The 25616-nt window shown below is 39.5% G+C and overlaps 1 protein-coding gene across 2 annotated transcripts in view; it reads right to left on the reverse strand.

The window, feature by feature from the left end:
• fras1 (Fraser extracellular matrix complex subunit 1) overlaps positions 1-25616 on the reverse strand; it is a 137144-nt gene that overhangs the window by 50720 nt on the left and 60808 nt on the right. For both annotated transcript variants that reach the window (XM_058374626.1, XM_058374625.1), the window contains exons 19-28: positions 22647-22787; positions 20838-20981; positions 16784-16939; positions 14885-15031; positions 14636-14782; positions 7566-7706; positions 5464-5604; positions 5074-5214; positions 3090-3360; positions 2126-2210 (exon numbers count right to left, since the gene is read on the reverse strand). In XM_058374626.1, the coding sequence (XP_058230609.1) occupies positions 2126-2210; positions 3090-3360; positions 5074-5214; positions 5464-5604; positions 7566-7706; positions 14636-14782; positions 14885-15031; positions 16784-16939; positions 20838-20981; positions 22647-22787 (1514 nt within the window). The remainder of the gene's footprint in view (positions 1-2125; positions 2211-3089; positions 3361-5073; positions 5215-5463; positions 5605-7565; positions 7707-14635; positions 14783-14884; positions 15032-16783; positions 16940-20837; positions 20982-22646; positions 22788-25616) is intronic.

Below are 25616 nucleotides of genomic sequence, written 5' to 3' on the forward strand. Positions count from 1 at the left end.
CTATCTATCTCTTTCTTTCTTTCTGTCTGTCTGTCTGTCTGTCTATCTATCTATCCTTTTTTCTTTCTTTCTTTCTTTCTTTCTTTCTTTCTTTCTTTCTTTCTTTCTTTCTGTCTGTCTATCTATCTATCTATCTATCTATCTATCTATCTATCTATCTATCTATCTATCTATCTATCTATCTATCTATCTATCTATCTATCTTTCTTTCTTTCTGCCTATCTATCTATCTATCTATCTATCTATCTATCTATCTATCTATCTATCTATCTATCTATCTGTCTGTCTGTCTGTCTGTCTGTCTGTCTGTCTGTCTGTCTTTCTATCTGTCTGTCTGTCTGTCTATCTATCTATCTATCTATCTATCTATCTATCTATCTATCTATCTATCTATCTATCTATCTATCCTTTTTTTTCTTTCCTTCTATCCTTCTATCTATCTATCTATCTATCTATCTATCTATCTATCTATCTATCTATCTATCTATCTATCTTTCTTTCTGTCTGTCTGTCTGTCTGTCTGTCTGTCTGTCTGTCTATCTATCTATCTATCCTTTTTTCTTTCTTTCTTTCTTTCTTTCTTTCTTTCTTTCTTTCTTTCTTTCTTTCTATCTATCTATCTATCTATCTATCTATCTATCTATCTATCCTTTTTTCTTTCTTTCTTTCTTTCTTTCTTTCTTTCTTTCTTTCTTTCTTTCTTTCTTTCTTTCTATCTATCTATCTATCTATCTATCTATCTATCTATCTATCTTTCTTTCTTTCTTTCTATCTATCTATCTATCTATCTATCTATCTATCTATCTATCTATCTATCTATCTATCTATCTATCTATCTATCTATCTATCTATCTGAAAACGGAAAAAGGAATGAAGCTATTGAAACATTTGACCTTGCTTGACCCTGATTGGATCAATTCATCTCCTGGTACACAACCATGATTCCATATAAATCATAAAACATGTAAGAAGAATCTCAGCTGGACAAAACCCAAAAACCACAATCCCTCCCTCACTGAGTAAAAACTGATCTCTTTGGTGTGCAATTTTTTAATAATTTAAAAAAAAAAATGATTCTGATGTTTTTGAGAGGGAAAAGAAAGTCCTTTAGAAAAATCATTATCTGTATTCTTTATTTTATTTGTCAATTTTGTCCATGTTCTTGAAGAAGCCAATACGCCCAGAGCAGACTGTATGCCACGCCATTTGCATACACACAACTGCCAAAAACTTCAGCAGAACGGGATTACATCTATTTATATGTGCATATAGATGAATATAAACAAGCAGATGATGTGTAATACTATACGCTATTTTCACATGAAAATCTCAATGTAATTTGATCCAATATATGCAAGAAAACCTAAATATATGAATTTATTTTTAATGCATTTTTCTCAGTTTTCATCTGAAAAGATAGAACAAACTAGCTGTCATGCAAATGAGCTTTTCAGTTTTAGTACAGCTTGAGTTGCCAAATGAACATTTTACAATTTGGACAAGTGTTCTCTAGGCTTTTCAAAAATCGAAACTCTCTCTCTCTCTCTCTCTCTTCTCAGAAACAGACTTGTTCACCAAATATAAGCAGTAACTCCTTCCTCAGCAAAAGATGAAATGATAAAAAAGATTCACAGTGCTCCTGGAGATGGTTCATATATTATCAATTCGGAAGGGGCAGTAATATATTTTGTGGGGTTACGGTATCTGATCCTCCAGTCCAGAGAGCTTGAGTTTCTTTATGTGTGTATGTGAGCGTGAGGTTACATGAGGTCAGACAGATGCATAGCGAGTTCTCGGGAGACTGCAGATGCAAGTGATATATTTAGGAAATGTAATCGGATGGCAGGAAGCAAGGCGTCAGAATGAGGCATAGGGAATATGGTATAATCCGAAATGAGTCAGCGAGCAACTGTAGCCAGCTCTGAGTGAAGTTTAAGAGCCATTCGATCAGTATAGGGTCCTGATCAGAGTGGGGTTAAGTTTCCATACACACTGTCAGGCACACACTCACAGAGGCAGTGTGTACTTTATTTCAGTCTGAACTCATGCAATCAAAGCACCATTACTTACCCAAGTACTTTATGTAACTGTGTGTGTGTGTGTGTGTGTGTAGGGGGGCAAGTACCTGCTGAGACACAGCCTGTAAATTAACAGTCTGTGGCTGAGAGAACAGCTGTGGATCCGCCGCTCTCAAGGTGAACTGGCCAGCCCTGAAAAAAACAGAATAAATTGTTCAACATTATAATAGAAAGAAAAAAGAATGAAAGAAAAAAAGAATGACAGATGTAAGAAAGAAAGAGAAGGAGACGAGTTTAAATGCAACCTTACTCACTAACTACTGCCTGTGATAAGTGTGTGTGCGTGTGTGCATGTGTGTTTACTGCAGTAATTAAAGCTAATGACTTCTCACACACACACACACACACACACACACACAGACACACACACTAGTCTGTGTTTCTTGTTTTATTTCGTTATCACTATTATATTAGTATATCATATCCTATTGATCAATGCATTCATGTGAAAATCAATTCTTGATTCTTTGGATTTTGACCTTCCAAGCAATTCAAAGTTATCGAAAAGGTATTTTCGCTTCTACTTTTTTATTAAGTCACACTCATGCTCTTAGGAACACTATATTATGTAAGGTATATTAAGTGGCATATTTTAGTATAATTATATTTTTATGTACATTTTCCACCCCTGCATAATAATACCACTAATCTTAGAGAGGCAATTTCACAGTGGGCTCTAGCCAAAAATCTAAATCCGTCCTCATAATGTCCTTATAAACATAAACACATAACACACACACACACACACACACACACACACATTGCTGCCAAGCTGCCACTGAACAGACCTTTAACTCTCATCCGAACAGCTTAGTTGGAAATTTCTTTGGATGAAAGCATCTGCCAAAATGACTTAAATTTAAATATGAGAGAGATCTTGTTATATAATATAACACGCATGTGTAACAAGTATGTAACATGCATGTCATAATCATTCGAATGCAATGCAGAATAAAAATATCACACATGATTTAATGAGGTTCAGAACCTGCTGGACAGACTTGCACTCACTTGGTTTGGGCTGCGGTGTGGATGAAGCGCACTGCTCTGTTTTTCACTTGTAAGAGGGTGAAGGTGTCATCCTCGTCCAGCGCTCTCTCTCGCCCGTCCTCCAGCACCATTAGCTGGCCGTTACTTGGAGGCTTTAACAGTTGCAGCAGCAAGCTCTCTGATTGGCTGTCTGAGTCTTTGACTAATAGGAGTGCAGGGTCCAGAGGGGTCACTCCACCGATAGACACCGGAAATGAGCCGTTGATATGGAGAGATGGAGGATGCGTGTTTGCTAAAAAGAAAAGATAAAGAACGAAATCAAAAATGAGACCAGAAATGTATTATATCATATACCAGAAAAACCGACTGACTAAATCAATTTTTCAGTTAATATATACACTGATCTGCCGTAACATTATGAGCACTGAAGTGAATAACACTGATTGTCTCTTCATCATGGCACCTGTTAGTGGGTGGGATATATTAGGCAGCAGGTGAACAAAGTTGATGTGTTAGAAGCAGGAAAAATGGGCAAGTGTAAAGATTTGAGCAACTTACAGGACTTCAGCACACCTTCAGGGATCTAGTGGAGACCATGCCTCGATGTGTCAGGGCAGCAAAAGTGGGACCAACACAATATTAGGAAGGTGGTCATAATGTTATGCCTGATCTGTGCTTATATATTTTTGATACACATATAGACAATAATATTGTCGACCATGTTAAAAGGTTAAAGCAGGCAAGCCCAGTCTTATCCGGAAAGGGCTGGTGTGGGTGCAGGCTTCTGTTCCAACCAAGCAGAAGCCACATCTGAGTCTACAGAAAGCTCAAGATCAACTGATTAAACAGGTGGAATCAGGTCTGGCTCCTGCTTGATTGGAATAAAAACCTGCATCTGGATTAGACAATTAACACTATAACCAAAATGATACTCTAACAGACAATAATATGTGTGGTTTGTAATAATAATAATAATAATATTTATTAAGGGTATCTTATGAAATAATTAAAATCTGAGTGTGCCAATTCAAACTACTGAGAATAGATCTTTAATATTCTTTTAATACTCAGAACTCTATACTTTCCCAGCATAAAGAAAAACACACTCAACATTATACGATATTTCAAGAGGTCACAGTGGGAAAATTCATCCCTGTACATTCGGTCATTCACCTGTGTTTACTGCTAAAGTTCACTGGAGGTAATATGGGATTGTATCTAGTTGGCTAGTTAACCTTCATGGATCCTAATGGTTTCTAAATTGTTTCTCTAATGGAAGGTAAATAAAATGCTGCCTCTTGGCTCGTCTTTTTTTCTTTTTTCTTCTTCTTCCTATGAAAGAGCGCCCTGAGTTTTAATCATATTTTAATAACAACCAGAAAATCCCTAGAAACAAGTAATCTGATGGAGTCCATTAAACTACTTTATTATGTGATATATATTTAACTGTGATGTGTCCCTAACAGAGTTTTCAGTGACGGAGTAATGCTTCCTATAGTCAGATTTAGCCAAACCTCCAAGAATAAGAGCTGAGGAAACAAAGCCTTTATTATCACAACTTATCTATTACAGCGGAATACATATCCCAGAAGTTGGGGTTAGAGCGTAGAGGCAGCTATGAAACAGCGCCCCTAGAGCAGAGACGGTAAAGGGCCTGGCTCAACTGCCCAATAGTGGAGCTTGGTGGTGCTGGGGCTTGAACCCTAATCATCCAATCAACAACCCAGAGCCTTAACCACTTGTAATTAATATACCAATATACATTTACTCCATAACAGACACGGCTAATGTTATAGTACAGTATGCAAGAACTCAGGAATAAACATTATATTCAAACTCATTAACATGAACAAGGAGTAAAATCCAGTTTTTGAGATATAGGGTATTTTCAGGGGTAATATTTGGCTGACCTTGCCTGGGTTACAGTAATATTACAAGTTTAACCACCCAGTCTAATGAAACTTTCATTCTCCAATAAGATAATTAAAGTAAAGGGCAGCATTACCTTGGCATTCTCTGGCCTTCCTGTCAGCATAGTATCCATGACCACAATCTGGAGTGCATTGTCCATTCTTGATGAACATGTTATTAGCACAAACGCGGCACTGACCCACACTCACGCACTCCACACAACCCGAAGGGCATGCTGGGAAATATTACAAAGCAAAACGTCAGGTAAGGTCATTCATGATTATAAAACATTATGAAATCCTATTGTAATATGATGTATTTTTTATGCCTAAAAGAAAAGACAGTATAATCTCGGCATATTATTTGCAGCATCTTATCAGTATAATTATTCTGTTTGGCTTGAGCTCATTAAATACAACATCAGCGGGTAAATATGTGAGTTGATTATAGCTGAATATGATTTATTAAATTGTGAATTACACACCAACACACTGTTGTGTAGCCGGATCGAGGATGTGGTGGCTGCCACAATTCAGCACGCATTGGCCGTTCAAAGAGGCATAAGGAAGTTGGCAGTGAAGACATTGTCCAGGACCTTGGCACTGTTTACAGTGATCATCACAGCCTGGGGTGGGAGAAAGACAGGGAAGCATTTACATCTTAAAGGATTATAGCAGCAATTTTTTTTTTTCAACCTAATCTAATCTACTGCATCTACAGTGTACATGTAAGGGACAGTAGACAAAAGTTGGGGAAATCAGACATCCTTATCTGTAAACATGTGTGCATGCATTCTTCAGTCAAATGTATTTGTGACCCCTGTTAGTAGATGTAGTTACATTTTCACATACACAGATCAGGCATAACTTTATGACCACCTGCCTAATATTTTTAGTGTTGGTCCCACTTTTGCTGCCAAAAACAGCCCTGACCGGTCGAGGATTGGAATCCACTAGATCCCTGAAGGTGTGCTGTGGTATCTGGCACCAAGATGATAGCAGCAGACTGGGAACACCCTACGAGAGCCACAGTTTTGGAGATGCTCTGATCCAGTCGTCTAGCCATCACAATCTAACCCTTGTCAAACTCGCTCAAATTCTTACACCTGCCCATTTTTCCTGCTTCTAACACATCAACTTTGAGAGCAAAATGTTCACTTGCTGCCTAATATATCCCACCCACTAACAGGTGCCATGATGAGGAGATCATCAGTCTTATTCAGTTCACCTCTCAGTGCTCATAATGTTATGCCTGACCGATGTATGTTAAATGTTTATTTGGGGAAATATGATTTAATAAGAGCAGTTGGAACATTATAATACTTCATTATAACATTATCATGACTTCATTTCTTTCAAAGATTTCCGAATCAACATGCCACCGTTTCCCGCTTCATATTCTGGTCCCCATTGTCCTGTCCCTCTCCAGGTCCTATCTTTGGCTTGTTACCTGACTGTGTTCACCTCCCTCGTATTAGTATAACCTGTTGTGTGCGCAAATTCTCAAGCATTATTGTTAACTTACACTGTAGATTTCAAGATGATTAAACTTAGAGACAATGCTAATTCAAAAAAAAGTCTGCTAATAAACAGTACAGTCCTTTTCAGTATGTTTCTTTCCGCTTTCTGGTTCCGACTTTTGCCTGTTTTTAACATAAATGAGAAATTGAAATAGGAATGCCTATTTAACTCTGCTTGCTTGTATTTGGACCCAGATCCGTACTCTTTGCAGATGCATTTATCCAATGTGACTTACAAATGAGGACCTGCAACCGAATCGATATATATCAAGCAGAGTACAATACAAGCGGTGCTAGCATCCAGTATTTTAATTGTGTCCTGGAGGAGCGAATTGCACAAAGTACAGGTGTCCAGAGACTTTTTTTTTTTGGAGTGGGAACAAGTAAGGGGTTAGTGAAGAGTTCACAAAAGAGTTAGGTCGTTTATAGTGATGGATTCTGCTGTCTGGATTTAGGTTGGAAGTTCATTCCACCACTGAGAGACAGTCTGTTGGGTTCTGGAAAGGGACCTCATGCATACCCAGCGGTGGTTATTAACTGATCGCAGGATGTAGGAGGGAACGTAAACCTCAAGGAGAGTTGAGGTAAAGGAGGTGCTGGACCAGACAAGGTCTTGTATGTGAGCATCAAGGTCTTGAATTAAAAAAAAAGAAAAGGCATGCTGCTGCATTATAAAGATGCAGCAAACAAAAATCATACCAAATTTAGAAAGAAATTATTTATCATTGTGATTTTGCACTTTTAGTCATCCATGCACACGTTTAAGAACAATATAAAGATCTGTTTTTAATTACTCTCTCAATTCCTTGACTTTCTTAGTGCCCTTTGCGGCATTAAGCACAATAAAAGCTTGCACACTGACATAAAAAACAGCCCAGTCTCTACTTGGCATCAAGCACTGCCATAAAAACTTGGCAGAGTGAGGTCACAGGAGCTGGCATGTACAAGCGCAGAGTCAGCTGTCTCTATTCCATAGTTACTGAAAATGAAATTAAAATGTATTCAGACAGAAATTGTGTGAAATTTATATCCATATAAAAAAGTTTATTATCTAGTCGGACACTTACTCAGGCATCTCTCGCTGTCCTGGTATGACCCTGGAGAGCAAGATGGAACACAGACTCCATTCTGCAGGACGTGACCTTCCATACACTGCAGACAATCAGTGCGGAGGGGACCCCGACATGCGTTACAGCTCCAGTCACACTCTGAGAGACACACACACACACAGAGAGACGAAACACACAGGATGAGATTGGGGAATGAAAAGGTACAGTGACAGAGGAGAAGTGGGAGACAAAGATAAAGAGACTAACATGGATGGCCCACAGTGATACTATTTGTGTGGTGAAATCCATTGGATATCTCTGTGGCTGAATTCTGACAAACAACCAAAACAAAAGTTTCTAATTCATTTCAACTTCGGGAAACCAGAAAAACGTTCCACTGAAAACATGTTTAGTAGATTTTTAAATCTTGCCTTCATAGAAAGATTACGTGTGCTTTAACAAAATCAGTCAGTCTGCATAAAAACTACAAAATTCTTGCTAGCTAAATGTGATTTAATGAGCAAGCCTGAGGTGATGGTGGTGAGGAAAAACTCCCTGAGATGATATGAGGAGGAAACCTCAAGAGGAACCAGGCTCAGAAAGGAACCTCATGCTCATTTGGGTGACACTGGACAGTAAATAATATAGATGTTGATAACCTCCTTTTTTCAACAGTTTATAGTCAGAAAAAAACCAAGGGCTCTTGAGGAACTAATAGATATAAACATGAAGAAACTTCAAGACAGACATTTGGCAATATTAACAAGTTAAGTTGCCTTTATTTGATTGTCACATATACATTACTGCACTGAGAAATTCTTTCTTCATATAGCCCATCCTTGGGGGTTGGAAACAGAGCACAGGGTCAGCCATGACACAGGGCCCCTGGAGTAGGGTGGGGTCCTTGCTCAAGGGCCCAACAGTATTAGCTTGGCAGTGCTGGGGTTTGAACCCCAAACTTCGGGGAAACAACGCAGAGCCTTAACCACTTGAGCTACCACCACTCCCTAATAACAATGGATCGCACCATGAACCCAGTCAAAAGGCCAGACTAGCAAACTCAAGAGATCTTAGCCAAAAGGCAGAGAAGCGAATGTGATGTGGCATTTTCAATCATTGCCATATATGCAACAAAATATCACTTAATTTGCTTCTTTAAGCAGCATGACTGTTTTATAACACTGTGCTTGTTAAACTGGCTCGTTATCCAGTGTCATTTTTGCTGAAAGCCTAGGCAAGATTAAAAGTGAATAAAAACCTTTCATTCAAAAATGACTATAATTTGGTAAAACATATTTACAGTTCTCTAAAAACAAAGCGTAAAAATATGTCATAGAGATAAAACCCCAATTATGGTCAAAAGTGTATTTTCAGTTTTATGTTTCCAGTTTGTTATCCATTAAATCTGAGCCAACCGCATTCATTTTTTTCTCAGAATTTCCCCTGAGACATGCTTTAGTTTGCTACTTTTGCTTATGAAAAGAGTCAACAATTCAGACACATCTAATCTCTCTTCCTGACAGCAGAAAAGGAACTCAAAGTGCCTCCATTGCTGGTGAAATTGGAACTCAGCCTTTCGTCCTTAAAGCTAAACATTTCCTCACCCTTATGCAGGGTTAAACAAATCTAAAAGCTTCCACACACATCATCCAGAATAAACGTTTCGCATCTTTTCCATCTATTTCCCGGACCTCCTTTATTTTGATATAGTATTTCGAGTATTTTATATCCTGCCTCATCATTTTCTTTTCACTTGTACATCTCTGTTTTTTCTGTAGTCTAGACTTGACCAACCAGTGTGGATTATATTCAGAGATCTCACCTGTTCAAATTAGGTTCTGTCTGATGATAGCCAAGGTAACTGCTTAGCCAACTAGTTAAGCTGCATGCTAGCTACAGTACTTAGAACGTTAGCTGTTTTCATCACTAATAGATTAGTGGTTAAGGTGTCGGACTAATGATTGGAAGGTTATGAGTTCAAATCCCAGGTCCACCAAGCTGCTACTACTGGGCCCCTGAGCAAGGCCCCTAACCCTCAGTTAAAATGAGATAAGATGTAAGTTGCTCTGGATAAGGGTATCTGCCAAATGCCATAAATTGTAATCCAATATCAGTGGAAACTGTTTTTAATTTCCAAGCAGATTCTAACTAAAAAACGATAGCGACTTCAGAGTAGAACAGGACATGTTAAAAACGCTACTGAAACACAGAGAAGGCTGTCAAGAATCCAATGTTAATCTTTTCTCTATGTTTGTTTCTGCTTCTCTCTCTCCCATCATCCCTCCCAAACATTTTTCTCTTCGTTTTACTTTTCTCTAAACCACATCCAAGTTACTTTGAACACTTCGGACAATCCGAACAGGAGAAAATCTCATTAAATCATCTCTCTCACATGAAAGGCTCGGATCAGAAAATGTTCACAAAAGACTTCCTACAAAACAGGTTGAGATATCCTGTAATGACAGAGCGGACAATCTTTTGCTCATTACATAAACAACAAAGATTTCTCAATCAAACAGCACTGTAATGGGTGGTTCAGCATTTAACAACACAGTTAGACTATCACAGGCTGTTGTAGCACAATGGGCCATTGTAGAGGAGAAGTATTTTATTAAATAATTGTGGTTGGATCATTATGTGGAATATGGATTTTGGAAGAAAATATCTAGGAAGCAAAACAATCATTATGCTCCACTGGATGACATGCTTTCTGCTACACACACGGAAATACAGTTCGAAAACTGCTTTGTCATCACTTTATTATTTATGAATACATTATTTTATAACTTGTGTGCATTCCATGCTTATTCAAAATTACTGAAAGTAGCCTTTACTTGTCACGGCACATATACATTACACAGAGCCTTATCTATCTATTTATCTTATCTATCTATCTATCTATCTATCTATCTATCTATCTATCTATCTATCTATCTATCTATCTATCTATCTATCTATCTATCTATCTATCTAGCTATCTATCTGTCTATCCGTCTGTCCGTCTATCTATCTATCTATCTATCTATCTATCTATCTATCTATCTATCTATCTATCTATCTATCTATCTATCTATCTATTTGTCCATCTGTCTGTCCGTCCGTCCGTCCGTCTATCTATCTATCTATCTATCTATCTATCTATCTATCTATCTATCTATCTATCTATCTATCTATCTATCTATCTATCTATCTATCTACACTATATTGCCAAAAGTATTTGCTCACCCATCCAAATAATCAGAATCAGGTGTTCCAATCACTTCCATGGCCACAGGTGTATAAAATCAAGCACCTAGGCATGCAGACTGTTTTTACAAACATTTGTGAAAGAATGGGTCGCTCTCAGGAGCTCAGTGAATTCCAGTGTGGAACTGTGATAGGATGCCACCTGTGCAACAAATCCAGTCGTGAAATTTCCTCGCTCCTAAATATTCCACAGTCAACTGTCAGCTGTATTATAAGAACGTGGAAGTGTTTGGGAATGACAGCAACTCAGCCACGAAGTGGTAGGCCACGTAAACTGACGGAGCGGGGTCAGCGGATGCTGAGGCGCATAGTGCGAAGAGGCGCCAACTTTCTGCAGAGTCAATCGCTACAGACCTCCAAACTTCATGTGGCCTTCAGATTAGCTCAAGAACAGTGCGCAGAGAGCTTCATGGAATGGGTTTCCATGGCCGAGCAGCTGCATCCAAGCCATACATCACCAAGTGCAATGCAAAGCGTCGGATGCAGTGGTGTAAAGCACGTCGCCACTGGACTCTAGAGCAGTGGAGACGCGTTCTCTGGAGTGACGAATCGCGCTTCTCCATCTGGCAATCTGATGGACGAGTCTGGGTTTGGCGGTTGCCAGGAGAACGGTACTTGTCTGACTGCATTGTGCCAAGTGTAAAGTTTGGTGGAGGGTGGATTATGGTGTGGGGTTGTTTTTCAGGAGCTGGTCTTGGCCCCTTAGTTCCAGTGAAAGGAACTCTGAATGCTTCAGCATACCAAGACATTTTGGACAATTCCATGCTCCCAACTTTGTGGGAACAGTTTGGAGCTGGCCCCTTCCTCTTCCAACATGACTGTGCACCAGTGACCAAAGCAAGGTCCATAAAGACATGGATGACAGAGTCTGGTGTGGATGAACTTGACTGGCCTGCACAGAGTCCTGACCTCAACCCGATAGAACACCTTTGGGATGAATTAGAGCGGAGACTGAGAGCCAGGGCTTCTCGTCCAACATCAGTGTGTGACCTCACAAATGCGCTTCTGGAAGAATGGTCAAAAATTCCCATAAACACACTCCTAAACCTTGTGGACAGCCTTCCCAGAAGAGTTGAAGCTGTTATAGCTGCAAAGGGTGGACCGACGTCATATTGAACCCTATGGATTAGGAATGGGATGTCACTTAAGTTCATATGCGACTCAAGGCAGGTGAGCGAATACTTTTGGCAATATAGTGTATCTATCTATCTATCTATCTATCTATCTATCTATCTATCTATCTATCTATCTATCTATCTATCTATCTATCCGTCCGCCCGTCTTTCCATCTATCTATCTATCTATCTATCTATCTATCTATCTATCTATCTATCTATCTATCTATCTATCTGTCTGTCCGTCCGTCTGTCCGTCTATCTATCTATCTATCTATCTATCTATCTATCTATCTATCTATCTATCTATCTATCTATCTGTCTGTCTGTCCATCCGACCGTCCGTCTTTCTATCTATCTATCTATCTATCTATCTATCTATCTATCTATCTATCTATCTATCTATCTATCTATCTATCTATCCGTCCGCCCGTCTTTCCATCTATCTATCTATCTATCTATCTATCTGTCTGTCTGTCTGTCTGTCCGTCCGTCCGTCCGTCCGCCCGTCCTTCTATCTATCTATCTGTCTGTCCGTCCGTCCGTCCGTCCGTCCATCCATCTATCTATCTATCTATCTATCTATCTATCTATCTATCTGTCTGTCTGTCTGTCTGTCTGTCTGTCTGTCCGTCCGTCCGTCCGTCCGTCCGTCCGTCCGTCTATCCGTCCGTCCGTCCGTCTATCCGTCCGTCCGTCCGTCCGTCCGTCCGTCCGTCCATCTATCTATCTATCTATCTATCTATCTATCTATCTATCTATCTATCTATCTATCTGTCTGTCTGTCTGTCTGTCCATCCGGCCGTCCGTCTTTCTATCTATCTATCTATCTATCTATCTATCTATCTATCTATCTATCTATCTATCTATCTATCTATCTATCTATCTGCTCTTATTACTTATAGTCTTATTACTTTCTACACTGAGATCATATCTAATATTCATGACTGTGAGGTGACTGTGTAATAATTTGTCTCTTCATGTCAGATTATATTATGAAGATCCTCTAACATGACCTGTGATTAAAGATAATTACTATGTCATCAGTGCCATGTCATCAGTCGGAGCTATCAGAGCTCATGCGTAAAATGGGGCTGCATAAAGAGAAATATTCTTCAATTTGAGCTTGAGGTAATAAGAATTTTTTCTCTTGTTCCTGAGCATTTTGTTTACGTTTCGTCATTGCCACCACATCCTTTGCTAATGGCTTTTACTGTAGCAGCAGCAGCAGCAATCTCTGACACTAATCAAAATATTGTGTCAGTCAGACACAAATGTAATCACCACACAATCATCTGGATAATGTCGTACTTTTCTCTTGGCCAGTATGCTAGAAAGGTGTTATGAATGCTACACAGTTTATAGACTTAGAAATTCTGAGTGGCGGTACTTGTCTACATAGGAATTGGGAATGTTCTTTAGTACTTGAAGAGTACTTGAGGAGTGGTTGAGTTCTAATTTACACGTGGAACCACGACCATGTCTTCCTGGAGATTGGTCAGTGGTACCCTACCAGGATGATTTTACGCAAATGGAAATGACCCCAAACCTCAGATCTGAAAGATTGATGGGATGATTGAAATTGCTTCATATGAGAGCATGTTGGAGAGACTGTGCGGTGAGGGAGAAATAATAATAATAATTTAAAAAAATGGAATAATTTTTGGCAGCATATGAAAATGTGGTAAATGAACTGGACTTCTCAACAATTGTTTGTTTTCCATGTGCTCTTGTTTTGTTTTTTTAAAGGTGTATAGTAGCTGGATATGTAATTGTTGTGAATGTATGTAAAAAGTGAACATTGATTAGTGGTACAGTAATCCCACAGTAAAAGGGAATTCTGCTTCCCTTTCCCCAACTGCACGCATAGCCAGCAGCCAATCACAACCGTGATTAAATGAGTGGGGCATTCTGATTGGCCAGACTTGTTCCTCCAGGCGTGCTGTATTTTGATTTTCAGCATCCCCGCTTTCCTAAACAACGCTACATGTTCTTTGTCTCTTAAGTAAATACGCTGTACAGTATTTTATATATTATTAACATTCTACTTTATTTGAACTAATGTTCATATTTTGTAATTAATAATGATATTTTTATTAATAAATTACCTTATTACAACATAAAAACAATTCACTATAAGGTTTGTTGATAGCCCGATATACCGGAAAAATCCGCAAAAAAATATTAGTTATGCTCCAAATAAAAATCTGTGATATTCCAGGACCGCAATATATGAATGAGGGGAATTACTGTATTCCATGACATGTGCACATCCAACATCCATCCATCCATTGTCTATACCCGCTTATTCCTAATTAGGGTCACGGGGGTCTTCTGGAGCCTATCCCAGCACATGTAGGGTGAAAGGCAGGGGTACACCCTGGACAGGTCGCCAGTCCATCGCAGGGCCCATCCAACATCCAAAAAATGTATTATACAGGCAGCAGTACATGATGGAAGACAGATGCCAAGTATACAGAAGGTTCTAGCTTTGTATTAGTGGTGAGATTAAATGAAATTTTTCTCTGGGTATGAGTCACAGCACTATTGATCAGAAGGACACTATTCAAATGCAAGTGCATGAAAGCTTCACACACACATCCAAGATAGCTTTATCTCTTTTATGTATTTTACATTACGACTAAACCACACAGTTGAAAATGCAAATGGATTTGAATTAACATTTTAATATGTGCTACATCATCGTGGAATTGGACATGCTCTCACCCCTGCAGGTGTGTGTGCTGGTGTTGAGGTAGTACTGCTGGGCACAGCTCTCATACTGACACTCGCCGAACAGTAGAACCTTCGCCGGGTCTCTGCAGGACGTACACACTCCTGCCATCTCACAGCTCCGACACTGGCGGTCACATGCTGTGAAATACACACACACACACACACAGAGCAGTATTATACAATAAGCTTTAATACTGGGCAACAATTAAAATATGTAATTATAAATAAATGTTTACTTACTTTGACACACTTGGTTTTCATCAGCATAGTATCCAATGGGGCATCGAGATGTGCACATACCAGACGGGGCAAGAACATCAGGGGCCGAACAGGAAGTACAAGACAGAGGTCCTTCTCCACTGCAGTCTGCACAGGATGAATGGCATTCTGGGAAATACAGACAGTATGATCAGCACTAGATTTTAAAGGTAAGGTACGATATTTCTCCGACTCTTGTTTCTGGTGATAAGTTCTGGCTGCCAGGTATAGTGTTTTCCTTATCATCCCTATCATCAGTAAGTCCCAATGTTAGCACATGCCGATACAGACTGATAGCTGTTCAGTGATGGAATGATTTCAGCAATCGTCTAGCAACTGACCTTAACTAAACACTGAGAAAATCAGATATTTAAAAAACAAAATCTGGAAATTAATGACAGATTTGTGACTAGTGTTTACAGCATGCATGAGTACAAGCAATTTCTCCAACCCTGGGGTTCATCCTAGCTCTTCCTTGTTGACAGAAATTGAGTGTTGCTGCATTAATATCCTGTCAGCTCATTTAACACCTCTGTTGCTTGTCCAGGATTCTGCCTAACTGCTCTGGATAAAAGCATCTGCCAAATAAATAACTGCAAACGTGAAAGCCAGATGCGGGCCACTCGGCTTCACTAATGAACAGGAATACCGGTGAGGAGTTCTCAACGCTGCTCTGTTCCTCGTGCAGTGTAATAGTTACGTAAGTCAGTCTGGATAATCAGTGGCATTTTCAAGGCTGAGAGACTGCTGCAGCCTGGCAACTGATAGCTTGGAGGTTTTCTTTATAGAATTTCAGTCAAATACACGCAAGAAAATGCACGCAAGGAAAATGTAGGACAAATTTATTGAAGGCTTTAGAAAACATACACCAAGCACAATGCCTTAGACTTGGCAAGGCTATATATATTCATGAGACAAGGTTGTTTCATTCAGGAATTCTTCGTATGTGCACTCTCACATTAGAGAGGAGTGCAGCTGCTTGCTGAAGACGTAGTGCCGGTTATCAGCTGAGGCGATAATGCTGTTTCAAAAAAAGCAGCAGCTATTTATTGAAAAGCTGAATCTTGATTGAGAAATAGATTGTTTCAATTACTTCTCTCAACATTTTTCAGTTTTATCTCACACTGGGTTAGGTCTAAGCTGTATTATGATGTTCCATTGCACTCCTTCAGTGTGGTACATGCTCTAATCCATCACTACTCAATTTATATTCAGTGGATCGATGTGACCACATTTCAGGATTTCTACATAGTTACAAAGTTTAGGCATCTCTGTTGCCAGTGTTTCTGTATTTGGGCCACTTTGTCAGTAGGGGTTATGTGTTTGGGCTTTTGTATGGCCAGGGTTTCTGTGTTTGTGCCTGTGAATGGCCTTTATTTCTAACTTTGGTCCTTTGTATGTTTGGAGCTCTCTGTGGCTATGCTTTCTGTTTCTTTGGGGCTCTGGGTAGCCAAGTTTATTCTATTTGGTTATCTTTCTGTTCAGCTTTTATTTTTATGGCATCTGTGTTTAGTCGCATCCTTGGCCAGCATTTGTTTGTATTTGGGCCTCTATATGGAAGAGTTTCTGTGTCTGGGCCTCTATTCAGCAGGCTTTCTCTGTATGGGCTTCTTTATAGTGAGGGCTTCAGTGTTTTGGCCTCACTATGACCAGTGTTTCTGTGTGTGCTCTTCTGTGTCCAGACTTCCTATCTTTGAGACTATGACAGTGTAATCTCAATAATTTACAGTCCTGTGCTTGCACAGTGAACAGAAGTTCTAATGTGAGTTTAAATCTCACCAGAGATACAGCAAGGTACACTTGGACCTTTGAACAGTGCTTTTCATTCTCAGTTCTGTGCTGGTTGGATTCTGCCTTACTTCGGATAAAAGCAAAACTCACTCTTGCAGGCTCCATGGTATTTGTAGTGTCCCGGTGGACAATGCTGCACACAGTGATCTCCCAGCAGCAGCATCCGAGAACCTTTACACCACAAACACACAGTCCCAGAGCCGAGCTGCAGGTCTGCTGTACACCGCTGACAGCCCTCCCGACACTCTGCAAGGGAGAAGAATGGGTACATGATTAGTACATGCTGCTTATTATTTTTTCACTTACCCATGCAAGTATCAGGTTATAGCTTTGAACTGGGGATATCTACTGAGAATCTAACCTGAATGGAAGTGTGTGTAAATAAAAAAAAATCATAGCACCATCAGTCACAGCCACAGTAAGCCATTACCATGCCCACAGAGGGTGCTCAGAGAACAAAGACAATCTTTTCATCTTTTCATACCTTCACCTTAACCCTGGTTTCTTATCTGATTAGGGGAAAGAAGGCAAGCCCTCAGCCACTGATAGCAGGAGTGTGGCTGTATTACAGTGATTCGGAATGTGTGTGTGTGTGTAAAAGAGAACAAACACATAGAAATATTAAAAGAGCTGTTCAATAAGTGTGTTTTTGTGTATGTGAGTAAGAGAGAGAGGGAGAGAGAGAGAGAGAGAGAGGGAGAGAGAGAACTGGATACTGACAGGATATAGTACAGTGCATAAATATTCGTATAAATATTTGTAGTACTACTAAAAGAATCTACATGAATACACTATGCACACAATAGACCCAAGCACATGAATGTTTTATAATTCTTTAGCATTGTTATATGATGAGAGTAAAAGGGTTGAGTGGAGGTCACTCAGAAACTGCAGGAAAGTATTTATGGCACATAAACCCTTCAGACCACATCCTTTTAAATATTAAACAGCCACCTTCTTCCTGTTGTTTACTATAATGCCAGTCTAGCAATGTCACCTTGCAACTAGATCACCTAATTAGCTTTAGAGTCACTGCCAAAACAATGCCAGACACAATATCCTCTGATCTTCTAAAAAAGACTGCTGATAATGTTTAGATTTTATGTTATTATGTTATGTGACAAAAGGTGTATAGGTATGTATATATATATATATATATACTATATTGCCAAAAGTATTTGCTCACCTGCCCTGACTCACATATGAACTTAAGTGACATCCCATTCCTAATCCATAGGGTTCAATATGACGTCGGTCCACCCTTTGCAGCTATAACAGCTTCAACTCTTCTGGGAAGGCTGTCCACAAGGTTTAGGAGTGTGTTTATGGGAATTTTTGACCATTCTTCCAGAAGCGCATTTGTGAGGTCACACACTGATGTTGGACGAGAAGCCCTGGCTCTCAGTCTCCGCTCTAATTCATCCCAAAGGTGTTCTATTGGGTTGAGGTCAGGACTCAAGTTGACTCAAGTCAAGTTCATCCACACCAGACTCTGTCATCCATGTCTTTATGGACCTTGCTTTGTGCACTGGTGCACAGTCATGTTGGAAGAGGAAGGGGCCAGCTCCAAACTGTTCCCACAAAGTTGGGAGCATGGAATTGTCCAAAATGTCTTGGTATGCTGAAGCATTCAGAGTTCCTTTCACTGGAACTAAGGGGCCAAGCCCAGCTCCTGAAAAACAACCCCACACCATAATCCCCCCTCCACCAAACTTTACACTTGGCACAATGCAGTCAGACAAGTACCGTTCTCCTGGCAACCGCCAAACCCAGACTCATCCATCAGATTGCCAGATGGAGAAGCGCGATTCGTCACTCCAGAGAATGCGTCTCCACTGCTCTAGAGTCCAGAGGCTCCGCATCCGACGCTTTGCATTGCACTTGGTGATGTATGGCTTGGATGCAGCTGCTCGGCCATGGAAACCCATTCCTTGAAGCTCTCTGCGCACTGTTCTTGAGCTAATCTGAAGACCACATGAAGTTTGGAGGTCTGTAGCGATTGACTCTGCAGAAAGTTGGCGACCTCTTCGCACTATGCGCCTCAGCATCCGCTGACCCCGCTCCGTCAGTTTACGTGGCCTACCACTTCGTGGCTGAGTTGCTGTCGTTCCCAAACACTTCCACGTTCTTATAATACAGCTGACAGTTGACTGTGGAATATTTAGGAGTGAGGAAATTTCACGACTGGATTTGTTGCACAGGTGGCATCCTATCACAGTTCCACGCTGGAATTCACTGAGCTCCTGAGAGCGACCCATTCTTTCACAAATGTTTGTAAAAACAGTCTGCATGCCTAGGTGCTTGATTTTATACACCTGTGGCCATGGAAGTGATTGGAACACCTGATTCTGATTATTTGGATGGGTGAGCGAATACTTTTGGCAATATAGTGTATATATATATATATATATATATATATACCAGGAGAGACAGAATGTCTCAATCTGAGAGAAAGGAGGCCAGAAGGTTATGAACCAGATGATTGTGGGCTTAAATCTTGGGTGTATTCTCTCTTCCTTCCATTAAAATGAATAAAATGGATTACGGATTAAAATGGATTAACAGCCGAGATCAGAACTGACAGGATGATGAAACCTTCAAAATCTCTTTTGTCCTTGTCCAGTGTCCTAAAACAGCTTTAATCCTCTTAAAGGAATACTTCAGCGCTTTTTACACTGATGTCTATCTTCTGCTCCTATAGTGTGCTTTGCACAGTAAAATTTTATGTACTGAGAAGAGAGTCAGAAACCTGTTTGCTCCACCTATAATGGACGTTTAAGGCTAGTTGTTGGGGCAGACCAAAAAATTTTCTTGTATAATTTCCACAGTTAAAGGTATTTTGTGAGAAAAGCTCAGAAATCCCCGGAATTTTGGCTTCGAGGGATGAGACCAAATTTCGGTTATCAGCAGCCTAGAGTAAACATAGAGGTGTCTCAGTTACTTATTAATCATGCATGGATGCCAGAAAGTCTTCATGAACAGGAGTTATGAGAAACCTTTTACAATATTAGTCCAATAAAACATGCACTTATGTTTCATCTAAAAAACTTTACGGTTAGTTTTACGGCACTAATTTTAGTCACGCATTTTAAATGTAAAAACAATTCAAATAAAAATTAAATCATCCTACAACTTCCTTTAGACCTCTATTAGGATTGTAATTCTTTTTTTTTTTTTGTTTCCTGTCAGGAAACCATGTTCACATATTCTGATCTGTGGTAAATGCACACAGAAACCAGAAGACACATTGCCCGAGATGGCGAGGACATGCAGAAAGCTCTGAGCTAAACGTAAAATGTCTGATCTATTATTAAAAATGTATTTATACAGCTTGTGTAAGACATTATCTTAGAATTGGAGATGAGAACATCTGATTATGAGCGAGATGAAAAGTGCCTCTCTGAAAAGTCCCACCAGGCATCCCTTAATAAATGAGCTGAGCTGAAGAGAGGTTGTGAAGCCAGAAAAAGCCCTTTTTATCTCTAACGGTGGAATAATTAAAACATGTATATATTAATCCATTTGTTTACATCCATGCAAAAGTCTTACTAGCTTAGAATGTATTAAGGAAAATGTAGCTCTTCTGAGGAACATGCTGATTATTTGCTAAATCAATGACAGCTAGCATCAGTTTCCCGGTAAAAAAGACACAATGCATTCGGATCTCATGCTAGTTAGAGGTCTCGCTGGAATTTTCCAAGATTTATCAGGAATGCAACAAACAAGACAATCCTTTGCAGAGTAGTTGATCATCTCTTTTTTGTTATTTTTTTTTTGTCTGTGTTCAGACTTGTTATCATTCCTTTTCTTTTTTCTATTTATTGTCCAATTATGATTCTCTTATTCATATCTCCATGCTTGTTGAGGCACAACCTTACACAAGACCCGAGACACAGCGACCTTTATGTGGTATCAGGAATCTTTAACCATATTGCATCAACCAAGAAAAGAGAAAAGAATGGGTTGTAAAGGAAAAGCTTTACTTCCTAATACAAAATCCTAAATACATCATCATCTCTATTATGAGCACATTATTTATGGATAAATTCGAAGGTCATGTGACAGGAACTGCATGTTTCTTTTACCTTGCTGACCTAACCAATGCAACTTTTAACTATGCGTATTATTAATATAACCTACTCACCACTACAGTAGCCCACAGCATTTAGGTACTGTCCCTCAGGGCAGCTGGTCCGGCAGTAGCCGTTATGGAGGCTGGCGTGAGGTGGGCAGACGGTGCAGTCAGCTTGAGAAGGACCAGAACACTCCTTACATGTTGGGTGGCAAGCTGAAAAAACAAGCACAACACCTTCATATATCTATTTTAACTATTATCACCATCAATTTATCTAGTTATTGAAGCAGCAGGATCCCATGCGCTCATTGACATGGCCGGGACGGTTGCTAACCCGGCCACTGAAGACTTAACTCTCAGTGCCGGACCCAAGCCTGGATAAAATGGAAAGGTTGCGTCAGGAAGGGCATCTGGCATAAAACCGTTGCCAAATCATAACATACGGACGAAATGATCCTCTGTGACGACCCCAAACAGGGAGCAGCCGAAACAACAACAACAACAACATCTAGTTTCTGCCACAAAAACAAGTCAAATTGGTGTGTCCAACACCAAGTTTAGTTCATCTTGTGACTAAACTGTATGCTAGAACTACCTTTAAAAATACACTGAATAAAATAATAATTCAATACAAATCCTACTAACATTCCATCACTCGTTCTTGAGACTGCATTAAGAATCGAGAATCTAGGATGGAGGGACGAATGCTTTCCCAACTCAAAGGCGTAAAAATAATCAGGATCGGGCCGAAGTCATGATTTGTACATAAAATGAATCAAGTTGCTTCATTACTTTAAACAATAAAATATCAACATAGTATATTAGATTAGAGATGATCAGGAACGTAATAGATAAAGGAATGAAGAGGCACAGATGTGGAAATCAAGAGGTGAAGTGGACTGAAGTGCATAAGGTTTTCCCAGAAAATAAATAAATAAATGCATAAAAAAGCCCTTCTGAGTTGTCCCAAATCCTGCATTCCAGTGTGACCTCGAGTGTGTGTCAATCATTCCTATAGTCATTAAACTTCATAGTGAACTCTCATGACCTCTGGATGGGGTGGGGTCATCCTGAAAAAGACCACTCCCTTTAGACCACTGTTCTATCATAGTATCAAAGCGATCGGTCAGAAGAACTGTGTATTGATTCGCAGTTGGGAAAAATGGACTCAGCCGTTGCCGGCGAAATGCCTCGTGGAACATAACACTGCCACGGATTTTTCTTTTAAATCACTAACGCCAAGCAAATAATTCAAAATGTGGCAGTCTGATACACAATCACCTTGGGTCGTCCAACTGAAAAGAGGTTAGCGCACTCAATTAGCCTTCCTAAATGAGCCTGATACCGAAACCATTCACTATCTAGCACTGGCTCAACATATTTAATAGTTTATCTTGAAAAGGCGGCCAACAAGGAATTATGTTGCCATTAACTTTAAGTACGTGGGATTCTTCTTGGCTTGTACTTCATCTTAAAGTGCCTGCAGCGTGGAATCCAACAGACTCTTAAACGATGTTTAAAGTGCAGAGCCAAAAAGCGATACAGGGAGCCGGATTCGCGTCAGGAATTACAGCCCATTACTGGCATGTGTTACTGAAAAGCTTTAATACACCCCCCCTGTATGTTATAATGAATCTTACTGACAAAAAAAGGCAATACTCTGCCACATATATTGCTATTAAAGCTGTCAGTGTCTTCGTAGTCATATTGATTCATGTTCATTTCTTTTCTCATAACAGAAAGTTTTCTGGGTAACTCTTAAAAAAGGTATAGGATAATTTATCTTCTAAAGCTTATTTGGAACTTGGAAGTAAGAAATGATTTTCCTAGCAAAAAAAAAAAAAAAAGTCAGAGAGAGATGACAAGGACTGTGCTTACCATGGCAGGTTCGATCCTGGACATAGAAGCCATGAGGACATTGATTGAGGCATTGTCCATTGTAGAGGACATTGGATTGAAGGCAAGAAGTACAGCTGTAGGCGTTTCCTGCTGTACAGTGTGAACATGACGCATGGCATTCTGAAAGGAAAACGAGATTCTTGTGAACAAATGCTTAAGTGTGAAGGAAACACTGCTGATTTTAGAGCAAAAGTACAAAACAGAGATTAGAACTAAACTATCACACTGGACCGAGTCGAGTGCAAAAGTTTGTATACACTTAGGACAAGATGAAGAAGACGTTTCATTTAAAGCGACACAAATTGTTACGCTTGCTTTCACAGATGTTCTTTCATTTTCACAAGCTGGTCAAATTAAATAAGAAAAAGAGAACTTTACAAAAGTACACCTGCTTTTCTGTGTGTGGTATAAAGTAAGGAATAAAACATGATGGGACTCGCTGTTACAGGAAGACAATAAATGCAGCCAGTTACTGTTGGTAATTAAGTGTGTTATTCCTACTGCAACTTTTAATTGATTAATTAATGTCAGTTTTAACAGAATGACATCTCGAGCAATCCACGCTGTTGTATATACATATACATATATATATATATATATATATATATATATATATATATATATATATATATATATATATATATATATTCTCTAGAGACTTGCATGTTCACATTACTTTCCTCAAATCAGGTCTGAAAATAGAAAGTGTCGTGACGAAATGTATTGTCTGTTCTTTCGTCTATGTGGAAGACACTCACATCTGATCACATTAAGATCTTTGATTTATTTATAAATTAATAAACTGTACAATACTGTTTTTCAGCCAAAAACTATTGAGAATGCAGACTTTTGCAGACACAAACATGCAAAAAAAAAAAGCCAGCTCTAAGCCTGGCCCATGCCCATTACTGACAATATATCACGCCATTACATAAAGGGCACTCGACAACAAGCTCTGACTCCATTTGGAAAAGTGCTTGAAGGGGAACACGATTCAGAAAAAAACAAACCCCAAAAACGGCAAACACATGCTACATCTTGTCACTGATAAACACATATCCTCTCATATGGGAGTCTCCTATTGAAAAGTCTGTTAATGTTGCTAAATACTTAAAGAAAACCTTTTGGCTTTACCAAGCGAAATGTCACATTTTCTATTCAGCCCTCACACACACACACACACAGAGTTATTCATTTTGGTGTATTATCCAACCTTTGCACAGCTCTCACTGTCAGCCAGCAGAAAGAATCTATCTATAACTGTAATTGAGTTTATGCCCTCAAGAAGAACAGCAAGCAAATTAAATACCAACCATTGTCAAACCGTGTTCTTCACACTGAGGATAGGAAGATGTAGGTAACACACTTTTCTTGCCTGATTCTGATTCATTTCTCTGCTTTGCTTCACCTATTGATCATTCTACATTTTCAGGACATTTGAACCATTGATTAAAACAAAGACGGAAAAGAAATGAAATTGATAATTCGCAGCGGCAGGAAGTGGAGATCTTTTACTCGTAACTGATTTGTAATAAATTGGAACAGAAGAAATCTGCTGGAGGACAAATAATTGAATCTCAAATGATTTCATGTGGTAATATCAGGCATGAATATTAAACTACATTTTAACCTATTGTGTGCATCATTTTGGCATTGAAAAAAAAAATATATAAATAAAAAATACATACATCATCTACGGAACTGGAAAAAGAAAGGGATTTTACTGTACACACTGGAACCTCCTCACCCTGACATCCGATCAGCCGGCACACATACACAGACAAAACAAACACTCACAAATATGTACCCCCATATATACCGCTCAGCCGGTAGCCTGGAGTACGCTCAAGATTTGTCTGAGCATGCAGGCTTAACACAAAGGATGCCATTGATGTCAAGGGGACACATCATTTGCTTAGTGAGAGCCCTGACAGTGGACACACTGATAGTAGCCCGAAGCTGAATTTCCACAACCTACAATATTGCAGTTGTTGATGTGCACCGGAGTGTGCTAAAGCCTTGTACATCACACAGACCGGTTAAGATACTAGGCAGGGAATTTATCCAGGATATCCGAGATATTATGAAAGAATTAGGAAGCTGCATGTTTGAATGGTGACATCAGGTGCCAAGTGTTTTGCTACCAGAATCCCAAACATCCTATTTCAGTCAAATCTTAGCACTGGATTTGTCATGAATTACAATAACGTTTCAGTGAGCAGTGCATTCCAGACCCTTTGTGTCTGATGGAGGTGTGTGTGTGAGAGAAAACCTTCTATGACTCTTTGGTAACTTGCACCACTCAGGTTTCTAGAACATCAGAGACTATCCTGGAAGTCTAGGCGATGCAGAAATACCCCCGGGCAAACTATTTCTCAGTGAAGAATCCTACAACCAACCTTAAGGATATCTTTTTGCTAAACAATACAATTAAAAAACTGTAGTTTTAAAGGATCAATAATGGAAAAGGTGGGTTCCATATAGTAAACAGAAGAAGCAAGGTCTTGGTTTTCTGTCCAATTTTCGGGCCTTGGGCAGGTAGATATATTGTAATACTGCACTTTGCACTAATGTTAGAAGCTGCTTCTGGCTTCAGATCATTTTAAAGATTAGAAAAACTATAACAAAAGATCTGACCCTGAAATAAGCTCTGTTCCCAGCTAGAATAAGGCTGCTTAAAAACAGTTCGTAAGGTAGGAGTAGTTTCAACAAAGATGGTAGGGAGTTTGGGTTTAGGAGGAAGGCTTGTCAACGGCAAATTGCCACGTAGATATGAAAGGAATCTACAAATTATAAACTGGGATGGAATCAGTCTACTGGAACCCCCTTTGACTCCTTTGGTCTTTCAGTGATTGCAATTCACACTGGTCCTTAGTCAGCAAAGCAGCTCTATCCTATTATTCTCCCACTTTTAGGCTCGCAGATGGAAGGAAATTTTTGTACTTTTCC

Source organism: Hemibagrus wyckioides, linkage group LG22, assembly GCF_019097595.1.
Source record: "Hemibagrus wyckioides isolate EC202008001 linkage group LG22, SWU_Hwy_1.0, whole genome shotgun sequence".
Classification (NCBI taxonomy): domain Eukaryota; kingdom Metazoa; phylum Chordata; class Actinopteri; order Siluriformes; family Bagridae; genus Hemibagrus; species Hemibagrus wyckioides.